At 28.7% G+C, this 16,683-nt stretch overlaps 1 protein-coding gene across 2 annotated transcripts in view; it reads right to left on the reverse strand.

Annotated features, from left to right (window-relative positions):
• The window catches only part of CCHa1 (neuropeptide CCHamide 1), a 63,761-nt gene extending 50,211 nt beyond the window's left edge, over nucleotides 1-13,550 (reverse strand). For both annotated transcript variants that reach the window (XM_076400936.1, XM_076400945.1), the window contains exon 1: nucleotides 13,326-13,550. In XM_076400936.1, the coding sequence (XP_076257051.1) occupies nucleotides 13,326-13,422 (97 nt within the window). In that variant the 5' untranslated portion in view covers nucleotides 13,423-13,550. The remainder of the gene's footprint in view (nucleotides 1-13,325) is intronic.
• Between the last annotated feature and the right edge of the window lie 3,133 nt (nucleotides 13,551-16,683).

Here is a 16,683-nt window from a genome sequence, read left to right on the forward strand (position 1 = left end):
TATTTTTATGTAAAATAGTTTCATTCTCTTTATTGCTGTCAGATTTAGTTAAAGGCAATAAGTAAATTCCTTTAATGTATTTTTAACATATCTGAGTATTTAACAATAATCAAAACCTTAAATTTTGTCTTTATCTGAATAAATATTTTAAGCACATTCCGGAACAATTAATTTGGTTAGATTAAATCTATTTACTTCTCGACAACAAAAGCAATTAGAACACTTGTCAGTTCTCTTTCGACGGTTTTAAGTATCTTTAAATTGTATTAACTGTTTCTGGAGCGGTTTTGAAATCATTCGAATTTCAACAGTCAATAAAAAAGACCACTTCGTTCCGTTTATTTTAAATATATTTAAAAAATAGAGATCTTCCGAAGAGTTTCCATTCTGGCTAAGGCGTTGTATATCTATAGATATAAAGGGAATAGGCGAAATGTAATGTATGTACATTACATAAATAACTTCAGAATCACTGCACTAAATTGATAATTATTTTATGTTTTATTCGTTATTCGTATCAAGGATAAGATTTAAATTCCCATATGAAAAGAATGATACAGAAGACAGCTCAGAAAACATTGAGATTGACGTGTTTTTAAAAATTAATTTACACCAAAATAGTGACGAAAATATGGACCTAAACCAAACTAAATCGAAAGAATGAAAAATAGATTTACAAGTTCAGTTAGCCATAAACAATTGAAACAAGTTAATTCAAAATATTAACAAGTCATGCTGAAGAACTTAAATAAGCTACCTGAAGAATACATTCTTATGAACTACATAGACAAGTTATTGATTATTCACATAATACAATTGTAATTATAGGAACTGTATCCACATTTCCCATGTTTGTTTCTTAAACAAAATGCATGCTTTTAACTGATATTACTCAGAATGAAAGAAGTAAATACTTTAAATTTAAAGTTTCGAGTACAGGAGAAATACTTTACTTATGTTAAATCCAGCCAAAGAGGTATAAACTGTGTTACAAGTAATTTAGATAGAAAAGGGTCGTTATCACCTAATTTTTAAGTAATGGTGAATTCACTGATTTAGTTTAATATCGAGGCTATATCTATTTATTTCATCTCCCGACTATGGAATCGACCATAAAATAATGTTGAACCATTTACGTACGACTGGGTATCAAAAGATGCCCAATAGTTAGATTCTATATAAATTTACAAACACAAATATGATCATCCTCTACCTTCCTTATCTCTGACCCTCGTGCTCACCATACTTTAAGGTGGCCACTGATTAAGGTGCAAGCAGATCCTGCCAGTGATCATACTAACGCTGTAGCAAAGTTGATTGTTGTCTTTTTCCCTTCATCAAGAGGACTGTTCCAGTTTTTTCCCTTACACAAATATTACAAATAATAGATTATTTAACTTTCAAAGTATCCTCGCAGGTAACTGTAGTGTTAAGCTAAGGTTTGCCAAACAGATAGATTACTTCTGTAGGATTTAATCCTCGCGAAATCAACGTTGAATTTTTGCTATTAATCACCAAATAATAGTTGTTCATTATATCTATTCTCTGATCTCAAGTCTTTTCACTACCCATATCGTCCACTTTATCTTGTACTATATGGTATACTTGTATACCCGTCATTCTTAATTGTCAAAAATTGCGTACAAATTGACACATTTCTGGGTGTATACATACCTACATAGTACAACACATTTGGGAAGCTCGGTGAATTCGTGGTCTGCATGAACTCTTCCAGTGCGTTAAGAGTTATTGAATCACAAACTCATGATCATCGCAAATAATTGTAAGTGCTCTACAGGAACTGACCACACTAAACAGAACTATATCATTCGTCTGGATTCACTTAGAAATCACAATATCTGTGACTCAAGAATGAAATTGTTGATCTTAAAGCCAAAGGCGCCATTTCAAATTGTTTCTTCTATCAACACGTGATACTAAATAAAGACACTTTCATTAAAATCAAGCTTAATGATTTAACCAAGTTAGCTTGAAACCTACTTGAAGATAATGATTTTTATTATATACTCTTATTTTTATAATATTAGTCTCATTGTTCTTGTGCATTGTAATTTTTAATTCACAGAATTCGCATTGTAGTAAGAAAGGTGTCTGGTGAAAGGCAAATGAGATATTGGAAAGCAATTGTTCATCATAAATTGCTGAAAGATCAAAGTATACGACTAAAAAAACTACGAAAGTATGGCTGGAAAGCTTTGAAAATTTCTAAACCAAAAAGCGCATATATTTCTGAACATAGTAAATCCCGATCCACTGAAATATATTAATTGTAACAAATTCTTCCCTCTGTTGTTTTATTGCCTTGATTGCAGTATATGAGCTCTTAAACTGTTCGGTCATATATCACATCTAAAATTATTAACAAACATGAAATAAAATAAAAGGAGTTTGTCCTTTATTCAGTACATACAATTTTCCGGATAATCAGCAAATTATCTAACCATTTTTTTTAATTTATAAATTTTATAACATGTTTACAGTGCCAACTGCAAACCGCAAGGAAAACATCCAAAATGCGAAACAAATAATAAGTTCCTAATTAACTTTCTCGGCATTCTTAATTTAAAATAAAGGAAAACAAAAAAGAAAGCAAAACGTAGCAAATTGCCTGCATGAGCATTTAAAATAACTCAGTGATTGAGGCTTGAACAAATTGATGTATGTTACAGGTTGACTTAACTAACTAAAAATTGGTAATATAATATAGAAATATTTATTAGATTAGGAACTATGGTTATTCTTACGTAATTTTTACATTCGAGTTATAGGCTACCTTTTTGTACTGACGCCAGTAGTTTTCTTATATAATGCAATTTAATGCCTCTGTGGGGACCTCTTCAACACGTCTTGAACATTTATTCTACAATCATGTTGTCTCTATCTAAAATGTATTTTAGTATTTCAGTTCCATTGAGTGTTATAACGTTGAGTTTTGTTTAAGTATTTTTATATCATTCCCACAAGACTTTAGAAGAAGGTTTTATGAACCATCGTGAAAACAATAAGGATTCAAATGAAGTTATCTATCACGTTTAGTAGTTAGCTTGTTGGTTGCTGTTAAAAGTACTAACATATTTATGTATAATCCGTTATTTTTTTATTAATCTCTTGGAACGTCAATAATCTGCCCGTGGGCAATAAGTATTATTCTTTGATTTCTGTTATATAATATAACCATCCTAACATGTAGAAGATCACTTCAGTAAGTGATCTGCTGTATAATTTATAATCTAAACCTTATTCTAGATACTATTCTAACTTATTCTAGAAATTACTAAATTTCACTCTATGTATCTATTAATCAATTCGTATGGTAGTTTGCGTTTTACCCTACGCACTTCACTGTCATCGCGCACATTTAGCTGTTTGGGGAGTACATTAGGAAGTACTAATAGTCTTTCAGAGTACTTCGCACTAGCACTTCGAGTCACACTCGTTATGGGTTCTATGTGGATATCGCGTTGAATCAGTTTGTTGGACACGTAATATGGGGCATCGACGATGACCCGCAACACTTTATTCTGGAACCTCTGGAGGATATATACATACCCACAGTTCAATACCATAGGATCAGATGGGCCTAAGTATTGACTTATACAGTAAAACCTTGTTATCTAATGGTAATTTAGATTTACGTCCTATCAGTCAATACATTTGGTTTAGTTTAAGCCTAAGCTGTTTGCGTTTTGTCACTATATGTTTTTTCCAAGTCAGACGTCGATCAAAATGCATTCCCAGATATTTAACGCTGTCTGCTTGCGGAAGTTCATGATTATTCAATTTTACTGAGGGACATGTTCTTCTGCAAAGGATGAATGTCATATGGGTAGATTTTGTCTCATTTGCCACGCCACGTTTTCAACCACACTTTGATTTTGTTAAGATGAAGTTGAAGGTTGTTTGTGGCTGATATTGGATACTCGTGCGATGGTAAAACAGCTGTATTGTCAGCATATGTTGCAACAGTAGTGTTTCGTGAGGTCGTTAGATTAGCTGTATAGGTAAGATATAACAATAGGCCGAGAATACTGCCCTGCGGAACACCCGAATACATGGGCTTTAGGTCAGTGTTTTCATCACCCTGCTTGACAATAAAATGTCTGTCTGAGAGGTACGATTTCAGCAATTGAAAGTGCGTATGGAGCAAAAGCTTTTTCAATTTAACGTGCAGTCCAGTACACCTTGTCGAAGGCCTGAGAAATATCGAGTAATGCAGCGGAGCAATATTTTTTATCGTTTTAGTTTTTGTTAATTTGGTTGATTTGAGGTTTTTTAATCTTTTTTGTTACTTTCCACAGGGTATATTCCGTTGCATCAGTTGGCGTTAAGTTTTCTAAATAATTTTGATTTCCTTGATTTTGTTGCTTATTTATTATTTATTAGCTCTTTCAGCTCTTTTGTGGCCGTGTTGAATTTTCTCTTGTTTTCTTCTATTCTGATTTGTTGTCAGGTTTTTCGCAGTTTTCTCTTTTCAGCAATTTTTTGTTTAATTGTAGATGAAATATAAGTATAATATAAGTAAGTATAATATTCTTATATTATTATTTCTTATATATATAAATATAAGTAAGTATAATATTCCATAATGAAACTTTTGATGTGTCGCTCTATTAGGTGTTGCGTACCATGCGGCCTCTTGTATAGTATTTGTTATATTTTTTGCTGCTATTTCTGTATCTCTTTCTGTTTTGAGAGGTAAATTTAGTGATAACAAACTGTCTAATTTTTCTCTAAATAATGGCCAGTTGCTTTTAATATTATGCAAAGAAGGTGATTTTGTTTTGTTGAGAATATTTGAGTTCACTGTTATAATAACTGCTGAGTGATCAGATGATAGATCGAAGCATGATTCAGCTTTGCACGTTTTGGTATTAATATTTTTTGTAGCACAAAAGTTTATGGTATGGTGAATTTTATTTCTACCTGACGGCCAATATGTTGGCTCACCAGTAGAAATATGCTGCAAATTATGTGCCTTCGTTGCTTTGACCAATTCTCTACCTTTTGGTGTTATTAGTCTAGAACCCCATATAGCATGCTATAATCCGTGATGTCTAAAAGATGTTTATGAAAATTCAAGATATATTTACTCCAATGATTATTTTCATTTATAAATCATCATATATCATTTCTCGTTTATAAAAAGATAAATTCTTTTATGTCATATATATAAGAACTGCAAAGAGTCTATTTATGAAATAAATAATATATACTCAATGCAGTAACTTGTTTTTTTTTCAGTTGTATATACGTAGATATCACTTGTTGGAGTAACATCCTAGTTGCCACTACTTGCTTTAGCCGAAACAAATTCCAATGAAATGCCTTTATTTCATTGTTTAAATATATATTAAATTTATTGTTATTGTTCGGTATATACAGATACTAAATATTGAAAGTTCTAAATTGTATTTTCGATATTCGAAATTAAATTTTGTGGTTTTATTTTAAAAAAATCTACAGCTCAAGCTCATCAAACAGTACTAGAAACCTGTGGTGATTGTTGTGAATCATTTGAAATAAAACATTATAATAGGAATGTTGGTATCTTGACATATTGTATCTGGTCAAATTAATCCTTTATCAACTGCTCCATAGTTATGAACATCAAGTTTACATAAAAATTGGTCAATTTTTCAGTAACCTTTTTCTTATGGACACAGATTTTCCTTATGGAAAACTCATAAGTAAGAGAAAACTAAACCAAAATGTTTCAATGTATTTGTCAATAATTGGGATTTTCAATAATTTATTGGTAATAATATTAATAATAAAAACAATTTTCTGAAAATATTTACTGTATTAATAAACTTGTGCAACACACAAAAACTTATAACAAGGAATGTTTTACAAAGTAATCACGTATCATGTCGTTTTAAAGGTAAATACGGGTTAAGGAAAATTTGCCTGAATAGAGGGAGCGGATTTTTTGTATCGGGAAAATAACATGAAAAGATATTTACATTTTTTCCTTTCTAAAAAGCATGGAAAATCTTTGTCTGACTAATATGGTATAACATAGTACATTTCCAACTGACCAACATTACAATTTACTTTAACGGATTAGTCAAGAAAAAGTAGTTTCGGTTTTATATTATGTAAAATAACAAGCTTGTAAATCGTATTTAGCGAGGGTATTATGACTTCCTTTTACAATCTAATAGGTTGTTGTTCTGTAGGTTGTTTATATTATAGTTGGGCTAGATATTTATAAAATATTAAACAGATTACTTTTGTTTTGTGATGCAAATGAAACTTTAAATATAGACTTGCAATAAATTCTAATAAAAGACTCTTAGTAAATCAATTTTGTCAAAAATATTAGTTTATTGGCGAGTAGATTGCCGACTATTTGAAAAAGTTAAATAAAAAGTGAATCTCCACAGTATATTAAACGTTATATAACTGAATAATTCAAATAAATTGTATAAAATCACCATTTTGTATTTTATGCTATATATTACCAATTTAAGAACATTTGATTCTGAAATATTGTAGAAAATAAAGTTTCATTTATTTGTCAGAACGATGAAAATGTTATTGAATTTGTTACACTTATTAATAAAAATGCTATAAATAATAATATTTATATAATCATATCTAAATGTGTTAAGACTTTTTTATTGTAATTAACCTAGTAGAAACACGTGAGTAAATATGTATTTATATACTAAATAAGATATATTTAGTGACATAGTTAATTCAATATTTATAACTAACATAACAGCAAATAGTAATAGTTTAATTATTCCTCTATTTAAACTTATATTTAAGCAACTTAACATATATCAGCTCAATTTTATCGGGAATTATATGAAGTGCCTTTTTTTCATTGAGATAAAGTTCAAGTTATTTCATCATTCCAAAAGTTTAACTCTATTTTCGATACGAAAGCTAATGAACTATGAATGAGAGTTTTTTTTCTTCGAAAACGTATTGACCAATATATCAAATGCTTCTTACATTTCCTCCTAAAGTGATCGTCCATTGTAGTGGTGTTTCTTAATATTGCTAGATTTTTCTCCTTGTAGTAAAGGAAATATTACGAAATATAGGTATTGGATTATTTTTTCTTATAAGTTTAAAGGTATCCAATATGAATGTATAACGTTCAGTAGGTTTTTATAACTAAACATTGAGTTTATTGACCTTATTGGCTTATTGACAAATACATTTAAAGCAACGAAAAAATTAACATGATTTTTTAATAAATTAACAGTGATAGTTCGGGGCGAGTTGTGGAATGGTCTCTAACTTGGTCACTTTATAAGTTTAATGCTGAGAACCGTGGTTTGAGACCTACTTAGATAGAAGGTCTATCCACTAGCCTAACTAAAATTATGACCTACGATGTAAATTACAACTTGTACAAGAACTCTAAATGGAAAAGACTCAGTGTAGAACAGAAAGAACACCAGAAGAAGGTTCTTTTCTACTGACATAAACAAGTGTTAATGAAGACATTGAACAGACATCAGAGAAGGTGATTTAATGGACGAGGAACCAGGACAGTACTAGAAAACGTACATATATCTTATATTGAGAACGATATTGTGTGTTTATTGTTAAGACTGAATGATCTATTTGAATTGATTTAAAATCTCTGTATTTTCGTAAAATAAAATAGTTTTTAAGGTACAATAAAAGTCCACATTGTTTTGAGCCTTTCACATATAATAATTTAATTTTTTCAAGTAAAATTTTCATGAAATTAGTACACAATAGTTATTAATACAGTAATATAAATACAGTAAACCATTTTTGTTATTTATAATCTTGTTGTTTTATATTTATCCAGTTTATATTCGTGAACTGGGAAAAGGTCAACAACTTTCGCTAATTTTTAACGTTATTAGAATGCTGCTAAACGCAAGCGTCCTTTTCGTGGAAAACTTAGTGCCTGGCCAATATTTAATAATATTGATTTCCAGTAGCCCGATGAAATATCAAAATTATAGTAAAAGTTTTCAATTAGTTAATTAGAGGTTATTGTTGAGGGTTAAACCAACTTCCTAACGGCGGCGTCTGATAGCTCTGAGCCGTGGTTATGGCCTTTGTCCTAAATTAAAGATACGTGATGCATAAACTGTCTTTATCAAGTTGATCTTTATCATTTGATATACTTTTATTTTATAATTTTTTAAAAACATAAATATATTCTACTTAAATACAGGCTACTGAAATACGATAACGTATTTAATAAATTTGAAGAAATTAACTTAAAATTTTTGGAAAACAAAATGAAATATCAAAATGATCTTGTAATTTATTGGTTCGTAGTTTGTTTCTGATTAGCCTGTAAGAATTAGTTAAGGTATGAGAGGAGCCAAAAGTTAGACAGAGTTAAATCTGGACAATAAGCTGGCTCTTGTAATATTTTGTACTTTCATTGATTTATAGCGATATTTTTATGAATAATAATTAGAAAAATTGCAGCCAAATGGTCTAAAAGATATAAAAAAAACTGAATTTACCAGTAATACACTAGGTCGATTTTACACCACTTCGAAGTCAAACTTACTCTACCCTCTAGTGTCTTGGTTTAAATTAAGATTATGATTGATGATTAAGATTATTATTATTACTATGATGGTTATTATTTCCAAGACAGGGTGATGAGTGGACACGTCTAAACGTACGAGTGGTAATTAATATACGATAATTGTAGAATACCGTATTTTTAGAGTGTGAAAGATTTATGTTCATTAGATATGTGAGTAGTTGTTCTGAATATTCATGAGTATTTCATTAAACTATGCGAGGAGAGAAAATATACCAACCTTTTTGCAGATAAAGCAAATGCATTAGGGAGAAATCAGTGATTAATTTTGTCAAGAATGGTATACACAGGTAGTAGCAGAAGAAATAAAAAATACAGTGATATGAAAATGACTTCACAAGGAAACGCACCATCGAAGGAAAGAAGAGCTAACAGTGGGATACCACTACATAGAAAAGAGTTCAATGTAAATACGATAAAACAATTCCAGCCTATAAATTATTGTGGCTGTATAATTAATTGCTGTTTAAATTATTCGATAATATATGCATTAGATGTACTAATACATTAGATATATTTGATAACGTTTTTGTGTCTTTACTTTATTTAAACTAGATTTTGTTATATAAATATATAATGACGTATGTTCATACCAACTTCGGATATACCGCATGTTATTTAGATCCACATATAATAACAATATCTGAATTTATTTCGAATATATATGTTTTTTTTGTTGATTCGTTCCTATAACTATTGTTAAATTCTGCACATCTTTATAAAATAATGGTAATTTCTGTTATCATGATATATAAGAATGATCTATTCTAGCCTTCTCAATTCTATTAAACTCTGCGTCAACGAAAGCATCTTTTATGATTTTGCCATATGAAAATTTACTATTAAGCAGTGATAAAGTTTCTCTGTTGTTCACTCATTTTGGATTTTATAATCTTATAAAACATATATACACAATTTATCTGTATTAATCTATCTATCACCTATATTAGTATATACTTATTTGAAGATATAAAATGATATTTTACCTTCTTAATTCACTCTATCCCAACGAACATATATTCTATAAGTTATAATCGATACAACATTAAAAACTTATAACGAAAAATAACTACAATCTGGTCCAGATTTAAAAATAGTGGAAACATTTATGAAATTAGAATTTCAGAGTATGTGAGAAATTGCGTATATTCTACAACAGCTTATATAGAAACTTGATAATCTTTGTTCATCTACCATATATACCATATATTATAACAAATTATAACAAACATTCAAAATTTTGGAAATAGATTCATTTACGAAAAATCTTGAAAAATGATGATAAAGAAATCCTCACATTATTAAAAAAACAAGAATAAAACAATGTTTAGATTTTTTTGCATTGCAGTAAATTAAAAAATCTCAAAAATATTACACGTCTCTCACTTCAAGTGTAAATTATAACTTCGCAATCGATGAACGCTGTATATTTGGAATAAACAATAGCACGCGCAATAATCTTCCAAAATTGACTTTAAGACTCTGAAATATTCTGCAAACTTACAGTTCCTGAAGCCGACATGGTTTGTCAGTTTAAATCAATACAATCAATTCGCCATCGAAATTTTTGCGAGAGAAGTATAGTGGATTGAAGGATATATTTAGGTGAAGCTTTTTATTTTATTCCGGCGGTCCTCAATGGAGTATATTCAATAAATTTTTTATACGTGTTTTTCGCTTTTAAAAATTTAGTCACTGAACTTGATGGATTTTGTTTAATAAGTTGATACAGTTATAAGCGTTATATAACCGATGCTAGCTATTTAAAAGTATAGCCTGTAAAAATAAGTTGTATTATATGAGTTTTACTTAAAGTAAAAGATAAAGACCACCCCCTCCCCACAGCAGAATTTCCATCTACTGCAGGAAATGTTCATCATTAACCAGGAATGTTTACCATCTTTTGAGCAATATAAGCATTAGGTTATATTACAGCAATATAATGAGCAATATAAGCATTAGGTTATATAACTTATATATAGAAATATTAAAAAAATAATAATTGATAACACAAAGATATTTTGCATTTTCATGAATAGACATCGCTGATCAGAAGTCACGCAAGAACTTAATAAATTTTACTAGGAATACAAAGTAAAATTATGGTAAATACTCTCTATGTGAAATTAATGTGTCCTCTCTAGCAAAAAGAAGATTTTTATGTTAAAATTATTTATTTATATTCTAACAACGCAACGAACAAAATTAACAAAATAGAGGTAGGAGATTTAGACGTAGTGATTTCAGTGTGAAAAATAAAGGGCGTCTATAAGCATTAAGTATTAAACGAGAACCTATAAATAAACGTCTAACAAAGAGGGATTATACAGACAACTACTAGTAGGAAGAAATATAGAACGATCTAGATTACTATTCTATATTACAGAATTTTCCTAATACTCCCCAAAAAGGGATATTTTACATTTTATTATGAAGTTAGTTCAAATGGCTCAATTGTAATAAATAATAAAAAACAATCAATACATTGCTAAAAAAATGACAGATAGTTAAATACCATACCCTAATATAACAAAAGTTATGATAAATTATTTTATGATATAAATATAATTGTACAAGATAATTGTTTTTCTTATCATATAATTAATATGTTCATATATGATGTTGAACAAGGTTTTAAAGGTTAAAATTTCATGTCTAACCCACCCTTATTGCTAGTAAAACGAGATATATTAACTATATAAAGAAGAAAGATGTTCACAGTTTCGACTACCATATGAATAAAAGCATATCGATAATGTAGATAAATTCGGCAATAAATATTTGGCAGCAAATAAAAAATGTAGGGATTTTATATACTTTTTGGGGGCGTCAATGGAATACGACGATATATATGACGATAAAAGAACATACACAGGTTTCTGAAAGATTTTTTTTATATATATAGTACCTTTGACCATCAGTGATTTATATATAGAATTATCAGATAATACGAATTTTAAGATAATTTAAAAATTGAATTAAGAAATGGAATAATGTATTTCCACCACCTCAAAATTAAAATTTCTAATAAAAAAAAATCAGGGAAAGCTAAAAAAGTTCTCTGTAGGTATGTTTATGACTCTACGCTTTATAATAAAAGGAACAATGTCCAAAGCCTCTTTATTATTTATAATTTTTACATTAATTTACCTTTATACAGTTTTGTTACGTAAAATTAATATAATATTGTTTATTTTTTGATGTCGAATGGAAATCAGAAATAGCATGTAAAAGTAATTGTTTTATTGTAAAATACTGAATTCACACTAACAAAGCAACAATATTAATTACCAAAAAATATCGACTATAAAAGTGTGTATTATTTGTTGTTTTATAAATACTAATATATTTAAAATATAATGGTGCTTAGACACATAAAATATTTGTGAATAAGGACAAATATTGCTATCAGATATATAACATCAATTCAAAAATATTAAATTGCTTAATTATAAGATTACAAAGTTTTTAAAAACTACTAGTTTTTATATCAATTTATATTTAATATACTCTTTGATTAATATTTTTAGAAATGTCAATATGATAAATATATTATATGAAATTGTGTTTAAAAAAAACCTTTTGTTTGCGCATTGTTTGATTTAGTATATACTCCTAATTGATATAGAAATCATTATATAGAATATATAATCATTTTTATAAACTATATACTAGATAAATGTATCTTTTTAATTGTCAGTGTTAATTATAACACTATATCATCAGTTTTATATACAAAATATTGATGAGTGTTTTTAGCAAAATATACATGAGTACTTTGCTCAGCAAAATAAGAATTGAGTAAAATAATATTTAAATATAATTACATTACAATCAGATGTAAATTTGTTTTCAATTCATTTAAATTTTTATGTCTTATATAGTTTTAATAAAGGGTCTTTATCGTGAAGAAAAACAAATGTGCTTGATATAATTTTTGTGATATTTTGTTAATGATATGTTATTTAAAGTTGATATTAATGACAAAATGTTAATCTATTGAACATTCTGTTATCCTGGTATCCTGTACAATTATTGAAAAATAATATATTTTTTAAATAAATCACATTATAAATTACAGTGTCAGTGAAATGTAAACTTATTTTCATTTTATTTATATTTTTTATGTCTTATATAATTTTAATAAACTGTTCATATACTGAAGAACAATAAAGAAGCCTGTTATAATTTTTATTATTTGTTTGTTTAAATGTTATATAATTTATTGTTAAATGTTGATAATAATATTGACATTTTTGTGTGTATTGTCGTGTAGTTTTATTATACCTAATATTTTTGATCAATTTTTAGTAAATATGTTTTGTATTATCTACATAATTATTAATTAATAAATAATTTTATAAATAATTTTTAAATGTAAATTTCAATTTTACCTAGATGCAACTTTATTTTAATTTTATTTATATTTTTTCTGTCTTAAGATTAGATAGTTTTAATAAAAATTTTGTATACTGAAGAAAAACAAAGATGCTTGTTATAATTTTTGTGATCCATTAGTCAAAATATTATATAATTTGTTGTTTAATATTTATAATAATGATAAAATGTTTGTATGTGTTATCGTGCAGTTTTAATGTATACAATATTAAAGATAATTGTTGATTATTATTAATTATTAAATATTAAACTAAAATTTTAGTAAAATGTTTTTCTTTTTAAATGATATAAATCGTTTTATTTTGTGTTATTTTAAAGAAAAATGTGTGTTAGTAAAATTACTTACCGCTTGCCAAATGCAAACATAAAACTACAGCCAAAACGATCGAAATTTTGAAAAAGATTGCGGTGAGAGAGCTCTTTCCAGCTGTTTGACGGCACATGGTTCGCGGACTGGACGATGACCGTTTCACCAGCAAGTTCTTCAGGTGCGCGTTTGACGTACTTGTTGCTCGGACGTAGACGACGGCTCGACGCTGGCAAGTCTCCGGAAGCACCAGCAACAATTTTCCAGGTTTGACTCGCGACATTCGACGCAACAAGCCGCTTTTATAGCCGATGAGAGGCTACGATGAGCCATGGAGGGTGGTTTTTTTAGTGCCAAAGGGGGGGCACTAGTTGCAACGCCCCCGCATTGCCCGCGATCCAATCCAGTCGAATTCGCATTATTCACATTCTTATTGTGTGGACTAGATTGTAAAGATCATTTACCGTGACAGTTATGTCTGAGGTGCGATCATTCAATTTTCTGTTGATCCCTACGTTTGCTCTCACGAATTTTTTTACTATATCAATTTTTGTGGAATTAATGTCCATTTTGATTGAATGAAATATGTTTTAACTGTTTAAAAAATGTTAACTGCAAACAACTGCATTTTCAAGTTTGCATTTTAAATTTATATTTATAAAATTTTCCATGTTTCTATTTATATTTTATTAAAAATCAAAGGCAAAAAATTAGTGTACAATAAAATTTTTATATTTAACTGTCTATTCTAATTTCGTTAAATGTTTATTGCCACTTTTACTGTTCTAATAATAATTATTATTATTCTGTAAATATATTATTAAAATTATCTGAAAAAAAATATTGTTACATCACGTTGAATCATTAGTTGTTCGACAATATTTTCAAGTTTTATATTCAAAACTTAATTTCAAAATGTTAATATTAATTATTCCTATTTAGGCATATTGTTGACATTTTAGATTATCCTATCACTTTACATAATTTACAATTCCACAGAGATGCGAATTTGTTTCAATTTTATTTATATATTTTTTAAAATATTTTTCTTGTTATAAATTTAAACAATTTTTTGGTTTAATGATGATATAAAGGGTTAAATTTTTGTATGTGTTATCCTGCTATTTTATTATGTATAATATTCGAGAGGGGGGGCTTGAGTAAAGGGGACAGGACGGTCCTCTTTACCCAATCCCTTTGATCCTCCTGCTGTTGCGATAGTCGCGGGTTCGAATCCCGCTGTGTTCTGCTCGTTATGTTTGTGATTGTCTTTCAAGAGTGCAAAATCTGACAACAAAAATGGTCCTAGTCATGCTAGTAATCGGGCTGGCTACGACCGGATGTCTTCTAGGATTGCCCAGTTGGTCACTCACCACAGGCTAGGTTTAATGCCGAGGACGGTGGTTCCGAGCCCACGTTAAACACTAAGTCCAGTCCAGATAAACCCTAGCTTGTAAAAAAAAGACTCTATTCAAATGGTGATATTAAGATTAATAATAAGCCACAATTTGATATATATCTCTTATTCTCTATTTTTAGTTTATTTTATACTATTAGGAATTTATATATATATATATATATATATATATATATATATATATATATATATATATATATATATATATATATATATATATATATATATATATATATATTGATACTCATATTTTCACATTAAAAAGGAATTTATTGAGAAAAAATTATAAAATATAATATAAATATTAATATTTTCCATATTTCTTACCACTTATTCGCATCTTTTTGGCAACATGGTGGTACTCTATGTGGTTTCATTGCATCGATTTATATAAGTGGTAATCATAAGACGTTATGTCTGGTAAGTACGCCGAGTATGGTAGGACTCCATTCGAGTTGCAGCAGTGTCCAATTAACTCTTGAGATGTGTGGCCAAAAGTTGTCTTTCAAAATGGCGACCTTAACTCTGTACTATTGCTAGTCTTTTTGGAGCAATTAAATCTGTTCAAATATCTTTGGTAAATATGAGCAATGAGAGTCCCTTTTGAATTTATTATTCTGAATGATCCATATAAGGTAACTAAACTACTTAACGTTTTCAACGTCCAGTGATTGTATAACAAAGAACAGGTGAAACAGGCGACGTCTAAATAGCATGGCCTCGACAGGGTACCACAACCACTTTACTTTAATTTATTTGGATTCTTTACTAGATCACGTTTATTTTCAATAGATTTATCTCATCTATTTACATATTTTTAACCATATATGTTTTACAAGAAACAATATGAGCTAGCCTAGCAACGCAGATACCAAAGTTACTCGATGGTGCTTTTATAGTTGGTTTTAAAATCTACGGTTGTAGCTGATTATTTATAAAAATTATAAAATCTAAGGAACAACCTTCTTCTAAACGAATAAACAGACTCATCAACTACTTGTAGATGATCATTGATCCCTTAGCAAATTATAACAGTTAATATTTTACAAGAAAACGATAAGTAAACGAAATTAATTGTACAATACATTTGACATATACATATACTATATATTAATAATCTTCCTGAATTTCAATATACTTATTTCAGCGGTTTCTCGCACTAATTTTATTCTTTTGTTTATTCAAAGATAATCGATGAACATAAACCCTACTGCATCTCAAACAACTGGCACCAAAAACTACGTTTTTAGACTAGAAATGAACCGGAACTTTATGATGGTAGGCCACAGTTTTATTTAAAGTGATAAAACAACCCAAAATTCATAATATTTATTACTATACTTTTATATACACTATTGTGAATTCGAATTAAATTTTTATTAATATCCTTTCCGAATTTCGAAAACAACAAAACATATATCGACATGACTTAAGAAAGCATTTTCAAGATATTTACGAACGAATAAATATTGCTAAATCAAACTAAAACCAGAGAACAATTTAACCTACTGCCTACTAAATATAGGTTCAACTTGTTCCTTGGTTCCTAATATAAAAACGTAACGTAATAATAAGTGGAAGCGTTCTCCTAAACTTTCTCTACTAACGCAGGTACCAAAGCTACTCGATGGTGCTTCTATAATTGGTTTTAAAATCTACGGTTGTAGCTGATTATTTGTAAAAATTATAAAGTCTAAGGAACAACCTTCTTCTAAACGAATAACCAGACTCATCAACTACCTGTTGATGATCATTGATCCCTTAGCAAATTGTAACAGTTAATATTTTACAAGAAAACGATAAGTAAACGAAATTAATTGTACAATCCATTTGACATATACATATACTACAAATTAATAATCTTACTGAATTTCAATATACTTATTTCAGCGGTTTCTCGCACTAATTTTATTCTCTTGTTTATTCAAAGATAATCGATGAACAAAAACCCTACTGCATCTCAAACAACTGGCACCAAAA

The sequence above is a fragment of the Rhynchophorus ferrugineus genome, unplaced genomic scaffold (assembly GCF_030347505.1).
Source record: "Rhynchophorus ferrugineus isolate W39M unplaced genomic scaffold, kcgeb_rfMv2 rfM1, whole genome shotgun sequence".
NCBI lineage: Eukaryota > Metazoa > Arthropoda > Insecta > Coleoptera > Curculionidae > Rhynchophorus > Rhynchophorus ferrugineus.